The sequence below is a fragment of the Excalfactoria chinensis genome, chromosome 23 (assembly GCF_039878825.1).
Source record: "Excalfactoria chinensis isolate bCotChi1 chromosome 23, bCotChi1.hap2, whole genome shotgun sequence".
Taxonomy (NCBI): Eukaryota; Metazoa; Chordata; class Aves; order Galliformes; family Phasianidae; genus Excalfactoria; species Excalfactoria chinensis.
Window position 1 is genome coordinate 799,833 of NC_092847.1, and position 26,670 is coordinate 826,502.

Here is a 26,670-nt window from a genome sequence, read left to right on the forward strand (position 1 = left end):
TTGGCGCTCTACCCGCACAGCGCCTCCTTTCGGCTCTTCCGCTTAGGCCCCGCCCTGCGGCGCGGCGCAGGCGCAGTGCGGAACGGACGCGGGCACGGGGGGAGCCGCCGCTGTCACCGAGCTTCGGGAAGCGCCGCCGCCATCATGGTGTTGGACCTGGATCTGTTCCGTGCCGATAAAGGCGGAGACCCCGCGGCCGTGCGGGAGATGCAGCGGAAACGCTTCAAAGACCCGGCGCTGGTGGACGCGCTGGTGCGGGCGGACGGCGCCTGGCGGAGGTGTACGTGGGGCGGAGCGGGCCTCAATGGGGTCCCTCAATGGGGGTCCCTCAATAGGGGTCCTTCAATGGGGTCCCTCAATGGGGTCCCTCAATGGGGTCCTTCAATGGGGTCCCTCAATGGGGTCCTTCAGTGGGGTCCATCAATAGGGGTCCTTCAATGGGGTCCCTCAATGGGGTCCCTCAATGGGGGTCCCTCAATGGGGTCCCTCAATGGGGGTCCCTCAATGGGGGTCCCTCAATGGGGTCCCTCAATGGGGTCCTTCATTGGGGTCCATCACAGCCCCGACCCCCCCCTGGGGCTGCCCGCCCCCTGCAGCACGGAGCCGTTCTCCTACCGGGGTTGGGGGGGGCCTGAAGCCGAGGGGGGGGCGGGGAGCAGCACCGGGGGTTCGGAAGGGCCGAACCGGGCCCAGCGCAGCCACACGGTGCTGGTTCGGTCCCGTCGTGCCCCGCCGATCCCCGCAGTGCCGGCTGCCCGCGGCTGATGCAATCCGAGGCGGCTCCATTGCCCGGCGCCGGGTGATGCCGTGTCCTCTGTGCCCCTATGTAAGGAGCCGGGGACGGCAGCCCCGTTGTCACCTATGGGGAGCTGTGTGGGAACCTCGTACCAGCTCCTGGGGCAGCTCCTGGCCTTGCAATGCTTTGCAGAGCAAAACTGCTCCAATCTGACCCCACAGCCCACCCAGACCCCCAACAGGACGGACTTTGTGCTCCGAGTGGTGCCGGTGGATTTAAAGGAGACCCCCCAGCTGTGCTGTTGTTCCCAATGGCATTAAGGGAAGCTCCTCGCTGCGGCCCCATTTATGTGCCCCACTGACGGCTCCCTCCCCTCTCTCTGCAGGCAGGTTTCGTGCCGATAACTTGAACAAGCTGAAGAACCTGTGCAGCAAAACCATCGGGGATAAGATGAAGGTGGGGGCCTGGGCAGCCTCTCCTTGACGTTGTTAAAGGATGTTTTTACCTTCTCGGTTGGGTCTTTAAACCCCGCTGGGGTTTCTCTTCCCTTGTGCTGCAGAAGAAGGAGCCGGTAGGGAGCGATGAGTCTGTGCCGGAGAGCGCGCAGAACCTGGATGAGCTGACAGCCGACGTCCTGGGGGTGAGTCCAGCCCACCTCCCCCCCGTGGGCTGTATGGATCCCCAGCACGCAGCCTGCAGCCCCATAGCGGGGCATCCCCCATTGCTCCCAGCCCTAAGCCAGCTTTTTCCCATTCATCTGAAGGCCAACAGCGCTGTGCAGTCACTGGGGGATCTGGGCAGCCTCAGTAGCTGCTGTTCCCTTGAGGCCCTCCCTCACTGCCTGGCTTGCCTTCCCCCTTCATTAACCACGTTGTTTAATGAGCGAGTCGCTGGTCGGCTTTTGCTGCCATGGGAGCTGACTGCTCCCCGTTGTGGCTGCCAGGCGCTGTGTGAGGCGCTGTGTGACGCCGTGCCTCACTCAGAGCCGGACTGATGGCCGGGCTTTGTCCTGTCTGGCTGTTGTTTGATGTGCTCGGCCCGCAGTGTGTCAGGGCAGGGTGATTAACTGCACTCAGCCCCCTCTCTTCTGCTGCTTTCCTCCCCGTGCAGGGGCTGCAGGTGTCCCAGATCAAGAAGGTCCGTCTCCTCATCGACGAAGCCATCCTCAAGTGTGATGCGGAGCGAGTCAGGCTGGAGGCAGAACGCTTTGAGAGCCTCCGGGAGATCGGGAACCTCCTGCACCCCTCAGTGCCCATCAGCAATGATGAGGTAGGGATGGAGATGAGGTAGGGATGGAGATGAGGTTGGGATGGAGACGAGGTAGGGATGGAGTGCAGCACCCTGCACGGGTTGGGGGGCTGTGGGGGGGCTGTGGGGCTGCCCCGGGCTGGCTGAGCTGGTTCATCAACGCTGCTGAGAGGTGGTGCCCCCCCCCCTCCCCACCAGATCTGCAGGAGGTGAATGAAATCTGCATGACAAGACAGCGTTTCCTGCTGGGAGCACACAAAGAGCAGCTCAGACAGCTCATTGTTCAGGCAATACATGGGAAATTCGCATTGAGCCGGGGGTTGGGATCTCCCTCCGCTGCCCCCATTCATCCAGCAGGAATATTTGGCTGGAGGAACACAATCGGACCAGGCCAGCTGCCAAGTGGCCGCACAATGAGTGACCAGCAGGGATCAGCACTGGGGTTCCAGGCTCTGCCTTTGGTCACTGCCGGGTGGCAAAGCCTGGGCCTGGATGGGGCCCCCTGTGTGGGGCTGGGGGAGAGGGGAAGGGAGGGTCTGGGGGCTCTGTTCCTAAACTACCCATTGGGGAACACACTGATACCACCACAGCCCCGGGGAGGAGAAGATGTGAAGCTCTCCCCCCCCTCCTCTGCACGCAGGATGCAGACAACAAAGTGGAACGGATCTGGGGGGACTGCAGCTGCAGGAAGAAATATTCCCACGTGGACCTGGTGGTGATGGTGGACGGTTACGAGGGAGAGAAGGGGGCCGTTGTTGCAGGAAGCCGGGGCTACTTCCTGAAGGTGAGAGCCCACCCTGCACCCACCTCTCCATGGGGACATCGCAGCAGGGTGAGCGTGACCGGTGATGGCTTCCCCCATCCCGCAGGGTCCCTTGGTGTTCCTGGAGCAGGCTTTGATCCAGTACGCCCTGCAGAGCCTCCGTGCCAAGGGCTACACTCCTGTCTACACGCCTTTCTTCATGCGCAAGGAGGTGATGCAGGAGGTGGCCCAGCTCAGCCAGTTTGACGAGGAGCTCTATAAGGTGAGCATGATGCCCGCTGGCTCTCGGCGTCTCGCCGCCTGGCACCCACGGCCCCTCGGGGACCAGCTGTCCTGCCCAGCCCATGCTGTGTGCCTCCCCCTGCTGCAGGGCAGCCGGCTGCCACCCACTTATCCCAGCAAGGCAGCAGCTCCGGGTCTGCTTTGCTCTAAGGAAGGCTTGCTGGTCCCCAACCAACGCAGCCGGTTGTCACGGCGATGTGGTGACGGGGAGGCAGCACGTCCCCAGCTTTGCCATCGGGAGCTGGCAGGAGGCCATCAAGGCCCTGTAAGGAGGCCAGAAAACAGCAGCTGCTCCCCTTCTTGTGACCCACTTTGCGGCCGTCCTGTTCTCCTCTCAGCACCACCCCTGGAAAACATTGCTGCCAGGGGATGGGGGTCCCTGTGCCAGGGGACTGGGGGGTCCCTGCTGGCACCACGCAGCATCTGCCAGAGCTTCTGTCCCCAGCAGTGCAAGAACAGCTGGGAGAGGAAGGCAGTGTCTCTTTCCCATCCCCACGGTCCCCCCCTTCCCCACATTCCCCAGGTGATCGGCAAGGGCAGCGAGAAGGCCGAGGACAGCTCTATTGATGAGAAGTACCTCATTGCCACCTCGGAGCAGCCCATCGCTGCCCTGCACCGGGACGAGTGGCTGAAGCCCGAGGATCTACCCATCAAATATGCAGGGCTGTCCACCTGCTTCCGTCAGGAGGTCGGCTCACATGGCCGAGACACGAGGGGCATCTTCCGTGTCCATCAGTTTGAGAAGGTGAGGGGAGCCGGGAGGGGGCGTGTGGGCTTTGGGGCATAAATGGAGCCAACGTGGGGCATAAATGGAGCCAACGTGGGGCATAAATGGATCCAACGTGGGGCATAAATGGATCCAACGTGGGGCATAAATGGATCCAACGTGGGGCATAAATGGATCCAATGTGGGACATAAATGGAGCCAATGTGGGGCATAAATGGATCCAACGTGGGGCATCTCTGCAGATCGAGCAGTTCGTGTACGCCTCCCCGCACGACAACAAGTCCTGGGAGATGTTTGATGAGATGATCTCCACAGCTGAGGAGTTCTACCAGTCCCTGGGCATCCCCTACCACATCGTCAACATCGTTTCGGGTAAGGGCTCTGCGCTGTGGGGCTGTGTGGGGTGCCAGCTTTTGGGGTGGGGGCTTCTGCCCTCCGTCTCCATGCTGTGCCAGCCTGGGAGGAGCCCGGTACCTCTGCCAGCGCCTCGGGTGTCACCGTGACCCTGACCCACTTCCCAGCTCGGCTCCCTTTGTCCAGGAGCGCTGCTGGCTCGCGTTCCCACGCTGTGCATCCCCAGACCTGCCAAGGGGAGGTGGCACCTCAGCCATGGGAAGGGGACACCGGGACAGGCACACGCTGTGCTGGCACTGCCCCGTCCCCGCTGTGCCTCTGGATGAGAGGGGCAGCCCGAGTGGCTCCCATTAGGAAATGTGGAGCTGCCTCCCACACAGCATCGCACCGAGGTCGCTTTGCAGGCTTTGGGCCCTTGCTGCATCCTGCAATGAGCTGCATTGTGGCTGCGCCCCTTAACCACAGCCCTGCTGCCCACCAGGCGCCCTGAACCACGCTGCCAGCAAGAAGCTGGACCTGGAGGCCTGGTTCCCAGGCTCGGGAGCGTTCCGTGAGCTCGTGTCCTGCTCCAACTGCACCGACTACCAGGCACGGCGCTTGCGCATCCGCTTCGGGCAGACCAAGAAGATGATGGACAAGGTGAGGATGTGGGGCTGGGCGGCCGCGTTCCCCATCGTCTGTTCCCCACCGTGTCACCCCCTTTTTTATGCTTCCCCTCCGCAGGTGGAGTTTGTGCACATGCTGAACGCCACCATGTGTGCCACCACCAGAACCATCTGCGCCATCCTGGAGAACTACCAGACCGAGGAGGGCATCGTCGTCCCTGAAAGGCTGCGGGACTTCATGCCCCCAGGTAGAGCCCTGTGCGCTGCTGGCTCCCTCCGTGCCTCTGGGGTGGGGGGGGCGGCGGGGCTGGGAGAGCCCCACGAGCTGCGATCCGTCCCCATGTGCTCCTCCCCCCGCAGATCTCCGGCAGATCATCCCCTTTGTGAAGCCGGCCCCCATCGAGCAGGAGCTCTCCAAGAAGCAGAAGAAGCAGCAGGAAGGCGGCAGGAAGAAGGCGGCCGGCGGGGAGCGGGTGCTGGAGGAGCAGATGCAGAACATGGGCGTCAGCAGCGCCTGAGTCCTTCGGGCTCCCACGGGCTGTGCGCCGTCTCCTTCGCTTCGGGCCGAGTCTGGGGTGGGAGCTGCCGGTCCCCACCCGGCCCTGCGGCAGCCGCAGGGCAAAGAACTGACAGCTGTGGGGGGGCTCCGGTCCCCTCCCCGCCTCCCCCTCCCCGCCCAGCGCGGTCACTGCATGGCAGGCTCATGGCAGGGGCGGAATCGTTCCTTTCCTTCAACCCAATAAAGCAAAGAGAAGCTGCTGAGCCGCGCGTGGAGCTGCGTGTCCTCTCGGGAGCTCGTTGTTTTGGAGGTGGGGGATTTCACCCTGGCCCCGCTCTATCTCTGCCCCTCTGATGGCAGCAGCTGGGCGCGGGGGCCACCGCCGTCCCCACACAATGGCTCAGACAAAGGCCGATCCCATTTGTAATTCAACGAGGAGCCGGGGCCCCCCGAGCCCAGCTGCTGCCGGGACCCCCACGGCGGTGGGCAGCGAATGTGTGTATATATGTCAGGGGGAGGCTTTGTACCACCCATTGGAGGCGGCTGCGTGTCGCGCGTGGGAAACTCGGGGCTGCGCCCACGGGAAAGGTGTGGGGGGCGGCCCGGCGTCGGCACCTCCAGCCCCGCAGCACCCCGCCCGGCCGGTTCTGCCCGCCCCGGCCCTGCATCGCCTTTGAAGGGCACCGGGAGCCCCCGGGCAGGGCGGGGAGCGCCGCTGAGTCACCGGGCGCGGGCTGGGGGTCCCCGGGCGGTTCCGCTGTCCCCGCACGACCCGGACGGACCCGGACTGGTCGTGCGGGGACAGCGGAACCGCCCGGGGACCCCCAGCCCGCGCCCAGTGACTCGACGGCTCCGCGCCGCTCCAGGGGTCCGTCGGCCCACAGACCCCCCTCCATCCATCCCGCTGTTCCCGCATCGCTCCGTGCCCGTCCTGCTCCCCCGGTTCGTCCCGCCGCATCCCGGTCCCGGTTCTGGGTGGTCCCGCAGTTGTGTCAAGTTGTGCCGAGCGTGTGTGCGCGCGTGTGCGATGCGCGTGGGGTGTGCGCGTGCCCGTGCCCGCCTGCGTGGGTGTGCGTTCGTGTGTGTGCACGTACGTGGAACCCGCGTGCCGTGCGGGGCACGCGCAGCGGGTGTATTGTGCACGCGGATCGCGCCTCGTGAACACGCGTGCCCGCGAGTGGGGCAGGTGCCGGAGGGCGGGGCGGTACCGGGGGGGGGAGCGGCGGCTCCTTTAAGCGCCGCGCAGTCCCGCACGGTGTCGGCCCCGCCCCGGCGGGCGCGCGCGGGCGGCGGCGCGGGGCTGAGCGGCATCGGCGGCATCGGCCGCACCGCGCCATGGGCGCTCCGCCCGCCCGCGGGGCCGCGCTGCTGCTGCGGGCTGTGCCGGCGCTGCTGGCGCTGCTGTTGCTGGCCGCGCCGGGACGGCCCCGCAGCACCGAGACCGGCACCGGCACCTGCCCGCCCGCAGCTCCGACCTCGCACCGCGGCGTCGGGGACGGAGCGCGGCCGCCCCCGCTCTCATCCAGCGCTTCCAGCGGCACCGGGAGCGCGGGGGGGTCCCGCGGCACCGAGAGCGGCGGTACCGGCACCTGCGGCGGTGCACGAGGCCATGGAGGCGCCGGGAGCACCGAGCGCGCCGCGCGTGACGCAGACAGCGGGGGTACAAACGGCACCGGGAGCACAATGAGCGCCGGCGGCACCGGGGAGAGCGGCGACACCGGCACTCGTAGCCGCGCTTACGGCCGCGGAGGCGCCGGTACCGCCGAGCGTAAGGCGCGCACTGCGGGCACCCGGGGCTCTCGGCTCCCCGCGGGCTTTGGGAGCACCGGGAGCGCCGCCCGCAGCCCTCCGGGCGCGCCGCTCCGCCGCCGCCGCAGCCCCAACGCCGCGCCGCAGTTCCAGCCCCCCAGCTACCAGGCGGCGGTACCGGAGAACCGCCCGGCGGGGACGGCGGTGACGCAGGTGACGGCGACCGACCCCGACGAGGGCGAGGCGGGCCGGCTGCGCTACGCCATGGCCGCGCTCTTCGACAGCCGCTCCGACGCGCTCTTCGCCATCGACCCCGAAACCGGAGCCGTCAGCACGGCCGCCCCGCTGGACCGCGAGAGCAAAAGCACCCACGTGTTCCGCGTGACCGCGGCGGATCACGGCACGCCGCGGCGCAGCGCCATGGCCACGCTGACGGTGACGGTGAGCGACGCCAACGACCACGACCCCGCGTTCGAGCAGCAGGAGTACCGCGAGAGCGTGCGGGAGAACCTGGAGGTGGGCTACGAGGTGCTGACGGTGCGCGCCACCGACGGCGACGCCGGCCCCAACGCCAACGTGCTGTACCGGCTGCTGAACGCCGGCGGTGCCAACGAGGTCTTCGAGATCGACCCGCGTTCCGGCGTCATCCGCACCCGCGGCCCCGTGGACCGGGAGGCCGTGGAGGCGTTCGAGCTGCTGGTGGAAGCCACGGATCAGGGCCAGGAGCCGGGACCGCGCAGCGCCACGGCCACGGTGCGCATCGCGGTGGAGGACGACAACGACAACGCGCCGCAGTTCAGCCAGAAGCGCTACGTGGTGCAGGTCCCCGAGGACGTGCCGCCCAACACGGCCGTGCTGAGGGTGACGGCCACCGACCGCGACAAGGGCAGCAACGCGGCCGTGCATTACAGCATCGTCAGCGGCAACACGCGCGGGCACTTCTACATCGACGCTCAGACGGGAGCTCTGGACGTGGTGACCCCGCTGGACTACGAGGCCAACAAGGAGTTCACGCTGCGGATCCGCGCGCAGGACGGCGGCCGGCCGCCGCTCTCCAACATCAGCGGTCTGGTCACCGTGCAGGTGTTGGACGTCAATGACAACGCGCCCATCTTTGTCAGCACGCCGTTCCAGGCCACCGTGCTGGAGAACGTGCCCTTGGGTTACTCCGTCATCCACGTGCAAGCCATCGATGCCGACTCGGGGGAGAACGCCCGCCTGGCTTACACCCTCCTGGAGGCCGGCGCCGGCTTCCCCTTCGCCATCAACAACAGCACCGGGTGGATCGTGGTGGCCTCCGAGCTGGACCGGGAGGCGGTGGACTTCTACAGCTTCGGGGTGGAGGCGCAGGATCACGGCAGCCCCCCCATGGCGTCCTCGGCCAGCGTCAGCGTCACCATCCTGGATGTCAACGACAACAGCCCCGAGTTCACGCAGCGCGAATACAGCGCCCGCCTCAACGAGGACGCGGCCGTGGGCAGCAGCGTGCTGACCGTCTCCGCCGTCGACCGCGACGCCAACAGTGTCATCACCTACCAGATCTCCAGCGGTAACACCCGCAACCGCTTCTCCATCACCAGCCAGAGCGGCGGGGGGCTCCTCTCTCTCGCCCTGCCGCTGGACTACAAGCTGGAGCGGCACTACCTGCTCACCGTCGCCGCCTCTGACGGCACGCGGCAGGACACGGCACAGGTGGTGGTCAACGTCACCGATGCCAACACGCACCGCCCCGTCTTCCAGAGCTCCCACTACACCGTCAACGTCAATGAGGACCGCCCGGTGGGCACCACGGTGGTGGTCATCAGCGCCACGGACGAGGACACGGGGGAGAACGCCCGCATCACCTACCTGATGGAGGACAGCATCCCGCAGTTCCGCATCGCGCCCGACACGGGGGCCGTCACCACGCAGATGGAGCTGGACTACGAGGACCAGGTGTCCTACACGTTGGCCATCACGGCCCGCGACAACGGCATCCCGCAGAAGTCTGACACCACTTACCTGGAGATCCTGGTGAGCGACGTCAACGACAACGCGCCGCAGTTCCTCCGCGACTCCTACCAGGGCTCTGTCTATGAGGACGTCCCCGCCTTCACCAGCGTCCTCCAGGTCTCGGCCACCGACCACGACTCGGGGCTCAATGGAAGGGTCTTCTACACCTTCCAGGGCGGTGACGATGGTGACGGCGACTTCATCATCGAGTCCACCTCAGGCATCGTGCGCACTTTGCGCCGCCTGGACCGGGAGAACGTGCCACTCTACGCCCTGCGGGCTTACGCTGTTGACAAGGGTGTGCCAGCCAGGCGGACGCCGGTGGAGATCCAGGTGACGGTGCTGGATGTCAACGACAACCCTCCAGTCTTTGAACGCGATGAGTTTGACATCTTCGTGGAGGAGAACAGCCCCATTGGGCTGGTGGTGGCCCGCATCACCGCCACCGACCCCGACGAGGGTCCCAACGCGCAGATCATGTACCAGATCGTGGAGGGCAACATCCCCGAGGTCTTCCAGTTGGATATCTTCTCTGGGGAGCTCACTGCCTTGGCCGACCTGGACTATGAGGCCAAAGCAGAGTATGTCATGGTGGTACAGGCCACCTCGGCCCCTCTGGTGAGCCGTGCCACCGTCCACGTGCGCCTGCGCGATGCCAATGACAACAGCCCCCAGCTGAGGAACTTTGAGATCGTCTTCAACAATTACATCACCAACCGGTCGGGCAGTTTCCCTGGTGGGGTCATCGGACGCATCCCAGCCCGCGACCCCGACGTCTCCGACAGCCTCACCTACTCCTTTGAGCAAGGCAATGAGCTCAACCTGGTGCTGCTGGACCCGCACACCGGGGATCTGCGCCTCAGCCCAGCGCTGGACAACAACCGTCCTCTGGAGGCCATCATGAGGGTCTCGGTGTCAGGTAGGGACCCCCTGATGGGGCGGTTTTGGGGTGTCCCCTCCAGGTCTGGGGATGTGCTGGTGGCGTTTTGTCCATCCCATCCCACCACAGGTCCAAGGGCAATCAGGGTCTCAGCACCCCCTGTGGGTCCTGCCCACCTGGGGGTCCTGGGGGGGGTCCAATATCTCCAGGCATGGATTTTTATAGTGGGGGTCCAGGGCACTGTTGCATGGGTTTGGGGCTCCCGGGGCCCTGTGTGTGTGTTTGGGGGCTGCACATGGGAGGGGGTCCCAGTTCCCTGTGTGTGTCTTCTGGGGGGTTCAGACTTTAGGGTGGAATCGGTGGGTGCTGCTCAGAGGTTGGGGCAGCGATTCTAAAGGTGTGGAGGGAATGGGCTGCCCCAGGGGCAGGGAGGGAAATTGGCTCATTGCACCTCGTGGGGCTGGGACCCTCCCACCTGTCTGGCACCATGAGGGTGCACTTGGGCACTGTGCACCCCTCCTGGAGCTCTGTCTGGTGTGGGGGTGGCAGTGGGGACAGGGACCCTGCTGAGTCCGAGGGGTGTTGGGGGTCCAGGCTGCCCCACTGTGTCGTAATAGGGGAAACTGAGGGACAGAGGGGTTGGCCAGGGGCCCTTTTTGCTCAGCCTGGGAGCAGAAAACAGGGTGGGGGTGTTTGGTTCCTCCCTCCCTAAATCCTGTCTCCCTTCCCACCCCTTCCTGCACTTTCCCCATTAGACCCAATTTGGATGCATGTGGGTGAGCTTTCTCACCCCATTTATAGAGAGGGCAGCTTGAGTGCAGAATCCCCCCTTCCAACCCTCCCCCCAACCCCCATAGCACGCTGCCTGCTGCCGTGATTTTCCCCATCTCTGTGTACCTGCCCCTCCCTCGCTGCCATTCCTGCTCCAGCCACACAAAGGGGGGTGTGCTGGGAGCCCCCCCACATCCCCATGCGAAGGAGCAAAGGAACAAAGGCTCTGGGCATAGCTGGGCCCCCGCTGCCACTGCCATGGCAACCCCCCCCCAGTCCCTGGCCAGCACCACCGGCCATCACCCGTCACCATCCCCTGAGCTGCCTCCCCCTGTCTGCAGTCCCCGGGCTGTCCCTGTGCTCACTGTCCATCTGTCCTCCAATGACTCTTTTCCCATCCCCCATCTGTCTGTCTGTCCCTCTGCCACTTGACAAGGAAGGGGGTAAGAAGGAGGAATTGCAGGCACTGACCACAGAGTGGGACCAGCTGGGTTGGCATTGCGTGGCTGTCAGGAGCCACCATGGTGACTGTGAGTTCCCAACTGCATTGGGATGCCCTCTCTGTTGGGTGCCACTGTGGTGACCATGATGAGTTGGGTGCTCACTCCATGACCATCATCATCAAGTGCCACTGTGGTGACCATGGCAAGTTGGATTCTCACCTAATAGCCATGATCATTGTGTGCCACCGTGGTGACCATGAGTTGGGTACTGGATCCATGGCCATTGGGTGCCACCATGGTGACCATGAGTTGGGTACTGGATCCATGACCATCATTAAGTGCCACCACGGTGACCACGAGTTGGGTGCTCAATGCATGGCCATCAGGTGCCACCATGGTGACCATGAGTATTGGGTACTCACCCCATTGGGTGCCACCATGGTGACCATGAGTTGGGTACTCACCCCATTGGGTGCCACCATGGTGACCATGAGTTGGGTGCTCAATCCATGGCCTTCAGGTGCCACCATGGTGACCATGAGTTGGGTACTCACTCCATGGCCATCATTAAGTGCCACCATGGTGACCACGAGTTGGGTGCTCACTCCATGGCCATTGGGTGCCACCATGGTGACCATGAGTTGGGTACTCACCCCATTGGGTGCCACCATGGTGACCATGAGTTGGGTGCTCAATCCATGGCCATCAGGTGCCACCATGGTGACCATGAGTTGGGTACTTAATCCATTGGGTGCCACCACGGTGACCACAACCATCCTCCTGCCTACAGACGGAGTCCACAGTGCCACGGCGCAGTGCACGCTGCGGGTGACGGTGATCACGGATGAGATGCTGAGCAACAGCATCACGCTGCGCCTGGCCGACATGTCCCAGGAGCGCTTCCTCTCCCCGCTGCTCAGCCTCTTCCTGGAGGGGGTGGCAGCGGTGCTGGCCGCCCCCCGGCACCGCGTGGTCCTCTTTAACATCCAGACAGACACGGACGTGGCGGCCGCTCGCATCCTCAACGTCAGCCTGTCGGTGCGGCTGCCGGCCTCGGTGCGCGGCGCCCGCTTCTTCTCCTCGGAGGAGCTGCAGGAGAGGCTGTACCTGAACCGCTCGCTGCTGGCCGCCATCTCTGCGCAGCGCGTGCTGCCCTTCGACGACAACATCTGCCTGCGGGAGCCCTGCGAGAACTACATGCGCTGCGTCTCCGTCCTCAAGTTCGACAGCTCCGCGCCCTTCCTGGCCTCCGACACCGTCCTCTTCCGGCCCATCCATCCCGTCACCGGGCTGCGCTGCCGCTGCCCGCCCGGCTTCACGGGTGACTATTGTGAGACCGAGGTGGATCTCTGCTTCTCCAGCCCCTGCGGCAGCAACGGGCGCTGCCGGAGCCACGAGGGAGGCTACACCTGCGAGTGCCACGAGGACTTCACTGGTGAGAGCCCTCGGTCATCGCCCCACCATCCGTACCTTCTACATGCACCCCCGTCCATCCATCCATCCATCCTCCTGTCATCCACCCATCTCCTCAACATCCATCCACTCCCTCAAGATCCATGTCCATCATCCACCCCCCCATCACCCTTCCATCCTCCCTCATCCACCCCTCGACATCCATCCATACCCCCACATCCAGCCCCCCCATCGTCCATCCATCCACCCAGGATCTACCTGTCCACCCAACATCTATTCCCATCATTCATTCCTGTCCTCCCTCCATCCACCCCAGATCTTCCCATCCACCCAACATCCATCTCTCATCCCCCAAGTCCATCCCCCCAACATCCCTCCCCCATCATCATCCCTTCCTTGTCTCCACCATCCCCTCAATCCCCTCCATTCCACTGCGGTCCTCACAGAAGATGACTGAGGAGGGGGACCTTGGGGTGGGGGGGGAATGTTCATGAGGGACACCCATGGGACACCTGGGGACACATAGGGATACTTCTGGGACACACAGGGGACATGCAGGAGATACTCTGCCACCACTGCACGTTCATCTGCTCCCCTCCCTGTGTGGCTTTGGGGGGACACTGTAGGAGCGGTGGCACCGGGGACACCCCCAGGGATCCCAGGGTGGGGGGGACCAGCTGTCTAAGGGAGGGGGGGGGTTGTCATAGTTGCCATGGTGACAGGAGGCGGTTGCCACGGCGATGGAGCTGAAGAAAAAACAGGGTTTGGAGATGCTTTGGGGGGGGACCCCAGGGCTGAGGATGGAGGGACACCTCAGTGCTGGGGGTCGGTACCAGCGTGTCCCTCCTGCAGGGGAGCACTGTGAGCTCAGCACCCGCCGTGGCCGCTGTGCACCGGGGGTCTGCCGCAACGGGGGCACCTGCGTCAACCTGCTGGTGGGGGGGTTCCGCTGCGAGTGCCCCCCCGGGCATTACGAGAAGCCTTTCTGCTCCATGAGCACCCGCAGCTTCCCCCCACGATCCTTCATCACCTTCCGGGGCCTCCGGCAGCGCTTCCACTTCACCCTTACCCTGACGTGAGCCCTGGGGGAGGAATGGAATGGAATGGAATGGAATGGAATGGAATGGAATGGAATGGAATGGAATGGAATGGAATGGGGGTGTGGGGTGGTGGGGGCAGCAGGGAGGTAGCAGTCCTGTGGGATTCAGTAGGGCAGGGGGTGCCCTATTGACTGGTGAAGGGGGTTGGGGGTCACCAAGGAGAGTGGGACCAGGGTTGGGGAATGCTCTATGGATGTGGGTAAGAACAATGGGGCTGGAGGTTGTGGGGGAGTGTGGTGGTTGGGTGATGGGGAATGGGGTGGTGGGGGACCTGTGGGCACAGGGTTGGGGTAGTGGGCTGTGGGTTGGTGGGAGCCCCATCGGCATGGCCTGGAGCCATGAGACAGGGGCAGTGGGGCACATGGAAGGCACCAAGGGGGGCGGTGGGGCAGCGGGGCAGGGGTTGGGGATGGCAGTGGGGGCACAATGCCCCACGTCCTCCCCAGGTTTGCCACCAAGGAGCGGGACGCGCTGCTGCTCTACAACGGGCGCTTCAACGAGAAGCACGACTTCGTGGCACTGGAGATCGTCCAGGAGCAGATCCAGCTCACCTTCTCAGCAGGTACAGCCGCACCCCAGCACGGCATCCACGGCATTTCCCCCCAGGCACCACAGCCTGGCACTGCATCCCCACCCCTGGCACTGCATCCCATGCTTCACATCCCTGCCGTCAGCTCGCACTGCATCCCCATCCCATGCATTGTGCTCCTGGCACTGCGTTGTCTCCATCTCATCCCAAGCACTGCAATCCACATCCCATGTATCCCAAGCCATGGCACTTTCCCCCCCTGGTGTCACCCCTCCTTGTGTCCGTTGCCCACAGGTGAGACCACCACCACGGTGTCCCCGTTCGTTCCGGGTGGTGTCAGTGATGGACAGTGGCACCGGGTGCAGCTGCACTACTACAACAAGGTGGGTGTGTGTGTGTGGGGGGGGTGCTGGGGTGCTTCAGCCTGGGGCGGGGGGCAGAGGGATGGGAATATAGGGCTGGGGGGGTAAGTGGTTTGGGGGTGGGAGGGAGGGGATGGAGGGAAGCAGGAAGGGGAGGGGGCACAGGGATGATATGGGGGGATGAAGAGGAGGATGGGAGATGGAGGAAGAGAAGGGTTGAAGGGGTTGGGTGCGAGGAAGAGGATGGAGAGGGAATGGGAATGGGGTTGGGGGTGGAGTAAGGTGATGGAGTGGGGCAGGGGTGGGGATATGGGAGGATGAGAAAAGGCGTAGTGGGTGTTTGGGGACAGCAGAAGAGGATGGAGAGGAACAGGAAGATGGGGATGAGGATGAAGAAGAGAACGGAGGGGGTTGGGGATGTGGGTTTGGGGATGAGGAAGAAGACAGAGGGAAGAGGAAGGGCTGCAGCCCCGCTGGGAGGAGGACGATGGGGGGATGAAGGCTGCCGGGGAGGGGGCAGCGCCATCAGCAGGGCTCACCGCGTGCCTGCAGCCCGTGCTGGGCAAGTCAGGGCTGCCTCAGGGCCCGTCGGAGCAGAAGGTGGCGGTGGTGGCGGTGGACGACTGCGACGTGGGCATGGCGCTGAAGTTCGGCCCCGTGCTGGGCAACTACTCGTGTGCGGCGCAGGGCACCCAGTCCGGCTCCAAGAAGTGAGGATGGGGACGGGGCTGGGGGGGGACAAAAGGGGACCCTCGGTCGTGTCCCCCCCCCTGCCCGGCTGTGACATGGGTGCTGCAGGTCGCTGGATCTGACGGGGCCGCTGCTGCTGGGCGGTGTGCCCACCCTGCCCGAGAGCTTCCCCATCCGCAGCCGCCACTTCGTGGGCTGCATGCGGCACCTGCGCGTGGACGAGCGCCCCGTGGACATGGCCGCCTTCATCGCCAACAACGGCACCGTGCCAGGTGCTGGGGGCGCAGGGGGTCCCGGGGACTCCAAAGGGCAACTGTGGTCCCTGGGGATGGGGATGGGGGTCTCTGCGTCCACTCGGTACGGGCACGTTTCAGCAGGGGGTTCCTGTGCCCTCTTGGTGTAGGATCGTGGCGTTGCGTGTCTCTGTGCCCTTTGGGTATATGGACGTGGCACTGGGGGTCCCTGTGCTCCCTGAGCCCCTGCTTGGTGGCCAGATGTGGGCACGGAGCCATTCCCCGGCCACTCGGGGGTCACCAACCCTGTGTGTCCCCCCCCCTATAGGCTGCCCTGCCAAGAAGACGGTGTGTGATGCTGGCACGTGCCACAACGGGGGCACCTGTGTGCACGAGTGGGACGGCTTCAGCTGCCGCTGCCCGCTGGGCTTCGGGGGCAAGACGTGCCAGGAAGGTATGGGGCGGGATGGGGTTGGGATGGGATGGGTTTGGGGCTGGCCGATGGGTGCCCACCTCGCTCTGTGCCCCGCAGAGATGGCAGACCCGCAGCGGTTCCTGGGCAGCAGCCTGGTGCTGTGGAGTGGGCTGGCGCTGCCGCTGCCGCTGCCCTGGCACCTGGGGCTGATGTTCCGCACGCGCCAACCCCAAGGGCTGCTGCTGAGCGCCTCCGCTGGGCCCACGGCCACCTTCACACTGCAGGTGGGGCAGGGGCTGCAGGGGGCTTGGGTGTGGGGGGTGGGTTTGGGGTTATTGCCCTGTGGGATGCGGATGTGGGGACCATGAGCATGGGGGTCTGTTGGTCTGGGGGGTATTGACCTCAGGAAGATGGAGGTTATGGGCATGGGAGTGTTGCCCTGTGCCATGCTGCCCTGGGGGAGCTGTGGGTGGGGGGGTTATGGGGTGGGGGTATTGTCCTGCTCTAGGGGCTGTTTTCCCCAGTACCAGGGGGACTGTTATCCAGGAGGAGTTACTTCATTGTCCTGGTTGGGGGGTGGATGTGAGGACTGTTGCTCTGGGAGGAGCGCTGGGGGTCCTGCCCTTGGGAGGGTATTGCCCTGGGGGTGGGTGTTTTGGTGGGGGCAAAGCAGGAGGTGACATTGGGGGCTATGGGGTATCACCCAAGGGGGCTGCGGTGGGGGGTGGTCGCCCTTGGGGAGGCATCGCCCTTTTGGGGGTGCTTTGCCTCGGGCACACTGACACCTCTGCCCACAGCTGAGCGAGGGGCAGGTGGAGGCGGGCATGTGGCAGGGGGGGTCCCGCCTGGCCCTGCTGCGTCTGCCCCACGCACGGGTCAACGACGGCGCCTGGCACCACCTCCAGCTGGAGCTGCGGGGGGACCCCGGCCGTGCGCCCCCCATCACCCTGCTGCTCCTCGCCCTCGACTACGGCCGCCACCAGGTATGGGGGGACACAGGGCAGGCCGTGGGGTGGGGACCCCCGCGACCCACGGAGCTCAGTGTCTCTCTGCCTGCAGGCGACAGCCGACGTGGCCGGGGGGCTGCAGGGGCTGCGGCTGCGAGCGCTGAGCGTCGGGGGGCTGCAGGGGGATGGCGGGCAGGTGGAGCAGGGCTTCCGTGGCTGTGTGCAGGTATGGGGCCGGGATGGGCCGTGGGGATGTGGGGGCACAAGGTGGGCCCTGGGCACGGTCCCGGTGTCACGGGGACGTGCCCGGTGCCGGTTGGTGCCGCAGGGTGTGCGTGTGGGGACGACGGGCAGCGCGGTGACGCTGGAGGTGGCGACGGCTGCGCGGGTAAACGTGGAAGGGGGCTGCGCTCTGCCCGACCCCTGCGACTCGGGGCCGTGCCCACCCCACAGCTACTGCAGTGACGACTGGGACAGCTTCTCCTGCAGCTGCCACCCGGGTGAGTGCCAGCAGGGCCGCTGTGTCCCCGCTGCTGTCACCTCCAGGCACCTTCCCCCCGTGTTTTCCTCCCCAGGGCTGTCACCTCTGCCTGGGCGCTGCCACCCCCCATAACCCCCGACCTGCCCCCCCTCTGAGGCTTGCCATGGGGATGCTGCAGTCTGAGGGGACGCCCCTTTGGGATGTGTATCTCACCTCACCCCCGGTGTCACAGGTTACTTCGGTGACGGCTGCATCAGCGCCTGCGCCCTCGACCCCTGTGAGCACCGGGGCAGCTGTGTGCGCAGAGCGGGCGCTCCCCATGGCTACGCCTGTGAGTGTCCCCAGGGCTACTTCGGGCCGTACTGCGAGCACAGGTGAGGGGAGGGGACATGGTGAGGACAGGAGGGGCACGGTGGCTGTGGGAGGGACCTGGTGGTCACAGAAGGTGGTGGCCACACGGGGGGCACAGTGGCATGGGGAGGGCGCAGGGCTGTGCCGTGTCACTCCGTGCCGTGTCACACCGTGCCGTGTCACACCGTGCCGTGTCACTCCATGCCGTGTCACACCGTGCCGTGCTGCCCACAGGGTGGACCAGCCGTGCCCACGGGGCTGGTGGGGACATCCCACCTGTGGCCCCTGCAGCTGCGACGTCACCAAAGGCTTCGACCCCGACTGCAACAAGACGACAGGCGAGTGCCGCTGCAAGGTGAGCACCCCCCACCACCCCACGCTGTGTGCCCACCCGGCACGGCCCCACCGACCCCCTGTGCTTCCCCCCCGCCCCCCCAGGAGAACCACTACCGCCCGGCGGGCAGCGACACCTGCCTGCTGTGCGACTGCTACCCCACCGGGTCCCTGTCACGCCTCTGCGATGCCACCAGTGGGCAGTGTCCCTGCAAGCCCGGCGTCATCGGGCGGCACTGCGACCGCTGTGATAACCCCTTCGCCGAGGTGACGGTCAGCGGCTGTGAAGGTGGGTGATGGCACCGCAGTGTCACCCGGGGCTGGTGACCCCCCTGTCCTGACGGCCGCACTCTTTGCCTCCTGCAGTCAACTATGACAGCTGTCCCCGTGCCATCGAGGCCAGCATCTGGTGGCCCAGGACGCGCTTTGGGCTGCCCGCCGCTGCGCCGTGCCCCAAGGGCTCCATTGGTAAGGGGGGACGTGGGGACGGGACTGCACGATGCCACCCTATGGCCAAGACGTGCCTATTGGTGATGGATATGGGGAGAGAGCTGCCCGGTGCCACCCTGGGCTCCAAGTGCCCTGTGGGTGCAGGAGGGATGCAGGGACGAGGGCTGCCACCCCACACCACAGGGACACGGGGTGGTGACAGACAGCCCTGTCCCCAAGTGCTCCATGGGCACAGGAGGGGCACGGAGCTCTGCACTGCTATCCCATATCCCAGTGCCACCCCGTGCCCCAAGAGCTGTAGGGCTGTGCGGTGTGCCCACAGTGTCCCCGTCCCCGCAGGCACAGCCGTGCGTCACTGCGACGAGCACAAAGGCTGGCTGCCCCCCAACCTCTTCAACTGCACCTCGTTGGCCTTCGCCGCTCTCAAAGGCTTCGTGAGTGTCCCCAGCTTTGGGGGGGGGCGGAGGGGTTAGAGGTTGGATGGGGCCGTGCTGAGGGTGCCGTCCCTGCAGGCGGAGCGCTTGGTGCGCAACGAGTCGGTGCTGGACACGGCGCAGTCCCAGCGGGTGGCGCTGCAGCTGCACAACGCCACGCGGCACACGGCCGCCTATTTCGGCAGCGACGTGCGCCTGGCTTATCGGCTGGCAGCGCGGCTGCTGCAGCACGAGAGCGCACAGAGGGGATTCCGATTGGCGGCCACGCAGGACGTCCACTTCACCGAGGTGTGGGGCCGATGGGGGGCTGGGAGCGTTTGGTGCCCGTCTGCGTCCCGCTGCGCAGGGAGACGTGCGGGGTGGGCTCCGTGTCCCTTATGGTCAGCCCTGGTGCTGCGTGGAGGGGCGCTGAGCAGCACTGAGCGGCGCTGAGCAGCTCTGAGCAGCACTGAGCAGCTCTGAGCAGCGCTGAGCGGCACTGAGCGGCACTGAGCAGCACTGAGTGGCACTGAGCAGCACTGAGCAGCGCTGAGCAGCACTGAGCAGCACTGAGCAGCACTGAGCAGCACTGAGTGGCACTGAGCAGCTCTGAGCAGCACTGAGCAGCTCTGAGCAGCCCTGCCCGTCCCCAGAACCTGCTGCGGGTGGGCAGCGCGCTGCTGGATGCCAGCAACAAACGGCACTGGGAGCTGATCCAGCAGACGGAGGGCGGCACGGCGTGGCTGCTGAAGCACTTTGAGGACTACGCCAGCGCCCTGGCACAGAACATGCGGCAGACCTACCTCAGCCCCTTCACCATCGTCACCCCCAACATCGGTGAGCGCTGCGGGGTCGGGGTTGTGTGTGTCCTGGTGTGCATCCAGGGATCCATGTGTGTGTGTGTGTGTGTGTGTGTGTGTGTGTGTGTGTGTGTGCCTGGGGACGTGGCCGTGTGCCCGTCTGTGTGCCCGGAGCACATCTGGGTGTGCGCCTGGGTCTGGATGCACACCTGTGTGTGCCATTGGTGACCCCCTGGTGTCGCTGCAGTGGTGTCAGTGGTGCGGCTGGACAAGGGCAGCTTTGCGGGCGCCCGGCTGCCGCGCTATGAGGCGCTGAGAGGGGAGAAGCCCCCCGACCTGGAGACCACCGTCATTCTGCCCGAGAGCGTCTTCCGGCCCCCCGAGGGCAGGCGTGAGTGTTGGGGGGTGTGAGGGGGTGGGGTGGGCAGGGCTATAAGGGGACCCTATTGGGGTTGTAGGGCTGGGGAGGCTGTGGGGCCAGGAGGGGGGCTGTGGGTACCTGCATCAGGCTCCCAGCAGCTCCCACCCCAGGCCCCGCTGCTGGGCACGGGAAGGCATCGCCAAGCACAGGTGGGCAGAAGCAGCAGCAGGAGATGGAGGAGGAGGAGGAGGATGAAGAGGCTGCAGGGGACGAGGAGGAGGACGAGGTGACCCTGGTGACCAGGCACAAGCGACACCCGGAGCCCGGTGAGGGCCAGGCCATCGCCAGCGTCATCATCTACCGCACGTTGGCAGGGCTGCTGCCCGAGCAGTACGACACCGACAAGCGCAGCCTCAGGTGCCACAGGGGGCTGTGGGGCAATGGGGGTGTCCATGGGGCTGGGTGCTGGGATGTGAGGGATGAGGGGGCTTATGGGGATGGATGCAGGGATGGGGGTGGGTGCCGGCAGAGGGTGCAGCCCAAATGGGGACCCTGACCTGCTGCACCCCAGGGTGCCCAAGCGGCCCATCATCAACACGCCGGTGGTGAGCATCAGCGTGCACGCTGCGGCAGGGCGGGCACCGAGAGCCCTGGAGAAACCCATCACACTTCAGTTCCGGCTGCTGGAAACACAGGAGCGCTCCAAACCCATCTGTGTCTTCTGGAACCACTCGCTGCTGTGAGCTGGGATGGGGCAGTGTTCCTATGGGGGGGAATGGGGGGCAGTGTGGGATGGGGGCAGCAATGTGGGACAGCGTTGGTCATGGCGATGGGGAAGGGTGGTGAGAGGCTGGGGCAGCACAGTCCCATGGCGGGGTGTCCCATTATGGGGTGTCCCACTGTGGGGTGTCCTGTTATGGGGTATCTCAGTATGGGTTGTCTCACTATGGGGTGTCCCACTGTGGGGTGTCTCACTATGGTGTGTCCCATTATGGTGTGACCCATTATGGGGTGTCCCATTGTGGGCTGTACCATTATGGGGTGTCCCGTTATGGGGTGTCTAAGTATGGGGTGTCCCATTATGGGTTGTCTCACTGTGGGGTGTCCCATTATGGGCTGTCCCATGGCTGTGTGTCTCACTATGGAGTGTTCCACTGTGGGGTGTCCCGTTATGGGGTGTCCCTTTGTGGGGTGTCCCATAGTGGGCTGTCTCACTATGGGGTGTCCCATTATGGGGTGTCCCACTGTGAGGTGTCCTGTTATGGGCTGTCCTGTTATGGGGTGTCCCACTGTGGGGTGTCCCTTTGTGGGCTGTCCCACTATGGGGTGTTTTGTTATGGGGTGTCTCACTATGGGTTGTCTCACTGTGGGGTGTCCCGTTATGGGGTGTCCCTTTGTGGGGTGTCCCATGGCGGGGTGTCTCACTATGGGGTGTCCCATCATGGGGTGTCGCTTTATGGGGTGTCCTATGGTGGGCTGTCCCGTTATGTGCTGTCCCATTATGGGGTGTCCTGTTATGTGCTGTCCCATTATGTTCTGTCCCACTGTGCTGTTGGGTTGTGCTGCAGGGCAGGCGGTGCTGGCGGCTGGTCAGCTCGTGGCTGCGAGGTGGTGTTCCGGAACCAGAGCCATGTCAGCTGCCAGTGCAACCACATGACCAGCTTTGCTGTGCTGATGGACATCTCCCGGCGGGAGGTGGGCTGGGGGACATGGGGGGGGCAGGGGACGGGGCTGGGATGGCACGTGGTAACTTGGCTGTGTGGGGCTGGAGGCGGAGCTTGTGGGAAGGGGGAGGGGCTGAGTGAGTGGGCGGGGCTTGTGGGAAGAGCGGGGTTGTATGAATGGGGATGAAAGGGGAGGAGCCAACAGGAGGGCGGAGCTTACCGGGCGGGTGGGGTGTGGTTATTGGGTGTGATTGAAAGTGGGCGGGGCTGAACAGGGAGCGGGGCACCCCATAGGCTGGCATGGTGTGGGCGTGACCTTGTGGGTGGAGCAGAGAGGGCGTGGCTCTAGTTGTGGGCGTGGCTAAGCAGATTTTGGCGTTCCCATTGGGTGTGGTGCAGTGGGCGGGGCCACGAGGCAATGACCACGGGGGTGGCTCTGGGGAGGGGGGGCTGGACTACCCTAACCCTAACCCTACCCGAACCCTACCCTAACCCTACCCTAACCCTAACCCTAACCCTATCCTAACCCTAACCCTAATCCTACCCTAACCCTAACCCTAACCCTATCCTAACCCTAATCCTACCCTAACCCTAACCCTATCCTAACCCTAACCCTATCCTAACCCTAACCCTACCCTAACCCTAACCCTACCCTAACCCTAACCCTATCCTAACCCTATCCTAACCCTAACCCTACCCTAACCCTACCCTAACCCTACCCTAACCCTACCCTAACCCTACCCTGACCCTAACTCTACCCTAACCCTAACCCTACCCTAACCCTACCCTAACCCTACCATAACCCTAACCCTAACCCTAACCCTATCCTAACCCTACCCTAACCCTATCCTAACCCTAACCCTACCCTAACCCTACCCTAACCCTACCCTAACCCTACCCTAACCCTAACCCTAACCCTACCCTAACCCTACCCTAACCCTACCCTAACCCTACCCTAACCCTATCCTAACCCTAACCCTACCCTAACCCTACCCTAACCCAACCCTAACCCTACCCTAACCCAACCCTAACCCAACCCTAACCCAACCCTAACCCAACCCTAACCCTACCCTAACCCTACCCTAACCCTAACTCTACCCTAACCCTAACCCTACCCTAACCCTAACCCTAACCCTAACCCTAACTCCCCAGAACGGGGAGATCCTTCCTCTGGCAGCACTGACCTACGTCTCGCTGGGGGTGGCTCTGGCCGGGCTGCTGCTGGCCGTGCTGCTGCTGAGCGCCCTGCGGGGGCTGCGCTCCAACCGGCACAGCATCCGGCGGCACGGAGCGTGCGCCATGCTGATGGCACAGCTCGTCTTCCTGCTGGGCATCAACCAGGCCGAGCTGCCGGTAAGGTGGGGTCTGTGGGGGGGGCTACCGTGGTCCAGGGTGGTGTTAACTGTCTGACCCGCAGCTGGCATGCACGGTGGTGGCCATCCTGCTGCAGTTCCTGCACCTTAGTGCTGTGGGCTGGGCGATGTTGGAGGCGCTGCATCTCTACCGGCGCCGCACCGAACCCCGGCACGTCGACCGCGGGCCCATGCGCTTCTACCACGTGCTGGGCTGGGGGCTGCCCGCATTCATCACCGGTGAGCTCACATCCCTCCCCGCTCCCTGTAGCCCCGCTCAGCCTATGAGGCTCCACCCCAACACATTGCTGTGCAGGGCTGGCCGTGGGGCTGGACCCCGAGGGCTACGGGAACCCCGACTTCTGCTGGCTCTCCATCCATGACAGCCTGGTGTGGAGCCTGGCCGGGCCCAGCGCCTGCGCCGTGGCGGTGAGGAGGATGGGGATGTGTGGGGAGTATGGGGCTGAAGGGACATGTGGGGTGGGAGGGGTATATGGGGTAGGTGGGGGTGGGGGGAAGGGGAGTATAGGGTACGTATGTGGGGTGTAGGGAGAGGATGTATGGGAGTATGGGTTATATGGGGAGAGGGGGAATTATGGGATGTATAGGGTGTATGAGGTGTATAGGGAGCATATGGGGCATAGAGGATATTTGGCTGTGGGGGACATGTGTATGGGATGTGGGGGATACATAGACCATAGACAACATGTGGAGCATATGGGATATATATGGGGGATATTTGGGATATATGGGATACATGAGGTGCAAGGAGGTTATGGGGCGTGGAGGACATATGGGGAATGGGCCCCATGGCAGCTCTCCCTCACTCCCTGCTCTGTAGGTCGGTGTTTTCTTCCTCGTGCTGGCAGCCAGGGCATCCTGTGCCACCTCCCAGGGCTTTGAGAAGAAGGGCACGAGGTGAGTGAGCTGGCAATGGGGACACACAAAGGACAGGGAGCAGAGGTGGCAGAGGTGCCATGTGCAGCATTGCCCCGCAGCAGGGGGCCCATGGGGGTCCTGTCCCACAACACCCTGCGATGCTGACACCTTTCCCCCCCAGCTCTGGGCTGCAGACAGCACTGGTGGTGCTGGTCCTGCCCAGCCTGGCCTGGTTGCTCGCCCTGCTTGCTGTCAACAGCGATGCCATCCTCTTCCACTACCTCTTCGCCATCTCCAACTGCCTCCAGGTACCCCCACCCACATAGCCCCATATTTCCATTCCCCCAAAGCCCCACGCTGCCCCATGGTGGCAACCATTGAGCACAGAGGGACCCTCACCTGGTTTGGGGTGGCCACCAATTGTCCCTCACCCACCTGAGGTGCCAACAGGGCGCAGTGGAGGCACCCAAAAGGGGGGTCCCTCACCCACCCTCTCCCCTCTCTGACCCCAGGGCCCCCTTTTCTTCCTGGTGTGTGTGGTGCTGAGCCGGGAGGTGCGGCACTGCCTGCGCTCTGCCTGCGCCCGCGCCCACAGCCCTGACCCCACATTGGCCACTAAATCCACGCTGACCACCGTGAGTACACGGCTGTGGGATGGGGGGCACTGCGGGGTTGCAGCCCGTCCCCATCCCCATCCCCATCCCCATCCCCGTACCTGCAGGCCTACAGCTGTGACACCACATACGTGGCCGGCCGGCTGTACCAGGCGCCCTGCGGGGACTCCACGGGATCGCTGCACAGCGCGGCCAAAAGCCAGCACAGCTACATCCCCTTCGTGCGCAGGTGGGGGGGGGGCACGGCGGGGTTGGGGGGGGAGGGAGGGAGGGGACACGGCGCGGGATGTCACCGCTGTCACCTGCAGGGAGGACGCGGGGCTGAATGGCAGCCGGGTGCCGGCAGAGCAGGGGGGGCTCCTGGACGCGGCGGACGCGCAGCACGGTGAGTGCAATGAGCGCGTCGGGGCTCAGCTCACAGCGGGCACAGCGCGGGGGGGGGGGCGTTGAGTTCTGCTTTCCCATCCCCCCCCATCCGGCACGCAGAGCACGACACCGACTCCGACAGCGACCTGTCCCTGGAGGAGGATCCCAGCGGCTCCTACGGCTCCACGCACTCCTCGGACAGCGAGGACGAGCCCGGCGGCACCGCGTGGGATGCCCTGCTGCGCCCCGAGCAGCCGCCCACCCCCACCGGTAAGCGCCGCCACGGGGGTCGTTGGGGGATGGGGGGGGGTCGTGTGTTGCCCCGGCTCGGTGCCTCCAACCCCCCCCTGCAGGTGACAGCGCCCCAACGCGGCCGTATTGGCCAGGAGAGTTCGTGACAACGGCCAGCGAGAGCGACGGGCACGGAGGGACCGAACCGCTGCGAGTGGAGCCGGTGCCGGGCGGTGAGGGACCCCCCAGGCTGCCCCCGCTGCTGCCCCTCCCTCACCCGCACAAAGGTACGGGGCACCCATGGGTGCGGTGCTGGCGGTACCGCAGCTCCGCGACCCTCCGCTGCCATTCGCTCCCCGTAGGCATCCTGAAGAAGAGGGGCTTGCCTCCCATCAGCGAGCGCGGCGCCGCCCCGCGCCCCCCCCCGCCCCCAGCCGGCACTGCGGCCTCATCCGGGAGCGAGGGCAGCCAGAGGGGGGGGCCGGGGGGGCCACGGCCCCGGCAGAGCCTACAGGAGCAGCTGAGCGGCGCGGCGCCCATCGCCATGAGCATCAAAGCCGGCACCGTGGATGAGGATTCCTCCGGCTCCGAGTGAGTGCTGGGAGATGGGCAGGGGGCTGCGGGGGGGGCAGGGGGCAAGGGGGGGGGTCCGTAGGGGCTGGGATGCCCATTGGATACACGGGGTGTGCTACAGTAATGGTGGGTGCTAATGGAGTGCTGGGGTGCCCAATGGGTCCCCATGGCATGTTCCCATGGGGTCCTCTCTGAGTGTAAGGACACCGGTCGGGTGCCCCATGGGTGCTTATCAGGTGGAAGGGTGCCCACTGGGTGTACCATATTAGGGACGTGGATGCCATTGGGTGCTCATGGGGTGCACACTGGGTTCCTGTAGGGTACCCATTGGGTTCCTGTTTGGGTGCACACTGGGTTCCCATTGGATATTAGTCGGGTACTCAGTGGATTCTCAATGGGTTTCCATTGGGTTCCCATTGGATCATCGTTGGGTGCTCACTGCTTTCCCACTGCATTCTCAATGGGTTTCCATTGGGTTCCCATTGGATCCTCATTGGGTGCTCACTGCTTTCCCATTGCATTCTCAATGGGTTCCCATTGGGTTCCCATTGGATCCTCATTGGGTTCCTATGGGGTGCCCTATGGGTGTGTGGGGGCTGCCTCTGTCCCTATGAGCCGCACCAGGGATGCTTTGCACTAACCCTGCTCTTCTCTCCTCCCCCCCCCCAACCCAGATTTCTGTTCTTTAATTTCCTTCATTAACATGTGGGGGTTTTTTGGGGGGGGGCTGCACTCCCCTCCCCCCCCCCCCTCCATCTCTGTCTGTCTGGGTGGGCTCTGGGGGCACCCACACCCCCCGGCCCCCCCCCGTGATCACGCATCTGTCTGTCTCGTTTTACCCCCCCCCTCCCTTTGTGCCCACCCCCCTGGCAGGAGCGACGAGACCTCCATCTGACAGGGACCATCACCGCCAGGGACAGTGGGGTGGGGGGATGGGGGGGGGTGGGCAGAGGGTGGGACAGGGTGGGGGGGCACCCAGCCCCTATTGCACTTTGGACCCTGCAGCCAGCAGGGATTTGCCTGCCCCCTCCCCTTCCCCCCTCTGCCCCCCCCCCCCCCATGTT

At 64.9% G+C, this 26,670-nt stretch overlaps 2 protein-coding genes across 5 annotated transcripts; both read left to right on the forward strand.

Moving 5' to 3' along the window:
- Nucleotides 1-57: 57 nt before the first annotated feature.
- SARS1 (seryl-tRNA synthetase 1) lies at nt 58-5,477 on the forward strand. Of its 2 annotated transcripts, XM_072356322.1 has the most exons (11): nt 58-280; nt 1,122-1,192; nt 1,296-1,376; nt 1,847-2,005; nt 2,625-2,768; nt 2,854-3,009; nt 3,553-3,774; nt 3,999-4,128; nt 4,592-4,749; nt 4,834-4,963; nt 5,076-5,477. In XM_072356322.1, exons 1-11 carry the CDS (start codon nt 145-147, stop codon nt 5,231-5,233), a joined length of 1,545 nt encoding a protein of 514 aa, XP_072212423.1. In that variant the 5' UTR covers nt 58-144; the 3' UTR covers nt 5,234-5,477. The 2 variants fall into 2 exon arrangements, with proteins under 2 accessions (XP_072212423.1, XP_072212422.1); XM_072356321.1 differs by having other exon boundaries at nt 4,592-4,963.
- Nucleotides 5,478-6,520: 1,043 nt separating this feature from the next.
- On the forward strand, nt 6,521-26,660 carry CELSR2 (cadherin EGF LAG seven-pass G-type receptor 2). 3 transcript variants are annotated; one of them, XM_072355800.1, is made up of 35 exons: nt 6,521-9,874; nt 11,840-12,484; nt 13,315-13,537; nt 14,009-14,124; nt 14,386-14,474; nt 15,006-15,163; nt 15,252-15,415; nt 15,705-15,830; nt 15,909-16,075; nt 16,589-16,774; nt 16,851-16,964; nt 17,067-17,238; nt 17,452-17,593; nt 17,805-17,925; nt 18,009-18,192; nt 18,270-18,371; nt 18,693-18,787; nt 18,866-19,075; nt 19,420-19,603; nt 19,814-19,957; nt 20,098-20,344; nt 20,499-20,666; nt 21,496-21,622; nt 22,744-22,944; nt 23,009-23,183; nt 23,260-23,372; nt 23,785-23,861; nt 24,004-24,130; nt 24,335-24,457; nt 24,544-24,665; nt 24,745-24,821; nt 24,923-25,072; nt 25,156-25,320; nt 25,396-25,624; nt 26,480-26,660. In XM_072355800.1, the coding sequence occupies exons 1-35, from the start codon at nt 6,550-6,552 to the stop codon at nt 26,499-26,501; spliced, it is 8,790 nt and encodes a 2,929-aa protein (XP_072211901.1). In that variant the 5' UTR covers nt 6,521-6,549; the 3' UTR covers nt 26,502-26,660. The 3 variants fall into 3 exon arrangements, with proteins under 3 accessions (XP_072211901.1, XP_072211902.1, XP_072211900.1); XM_072355801.1 differs by having other exon boundaries at nt 25,156-25,266; nt 26,281-26,539; XM_072355799.1 differs by having other exon boundaries at nt 26,281-26,536.
- The last annotated feature ends 10 nt before the right edge of the window (nt 26,661-26,670 follow it).

Coding starts and splice junctions, on each gene's coding strand:
- SARS1 (XM_072356321.1), top strand. CDS start 145: ATGGTGTTGGACCTGGATCTGTTCCGTGCCGATAAAGGCGGAGACCCC. Junction 281..1,121: donor GGACGGCGCCTGGCGGAGGT/GTACGTGGGGCG, acceptor CTCTCTCTGCAG/GCAGGTTTCGTGCCGATAAC. Junction 2,769..2,853: donor GCCGGGGCTACTTCCTGAAG/GTGAGAGCCCAC, acceptor CCCATCCCGCAG/GGTCCCTTGGTGTTCCTGGA.
- CELSR2 (XM_072355799.1), top strand. CDS start 6,550: ATGGGCGCTCCGCCCGCCCGCGGGGCCGCGCTGCTGCTGCGGGCTGTG. Junction 15,164..15,251: donor ACCCAGTCCGGCTCCAAGAA/GTGAGGATGGGG, acceptor TGGGTGCTGCAG/GTCGCTGGATCTGACGGGGC. Junction 23,184..23,259: donor GCTGCCCGCATTCATCACCG/GTGAGCTCACAT, acceptor ATTGCTGTGCAG/GGCTGGCCGTGGGGCTGGAC.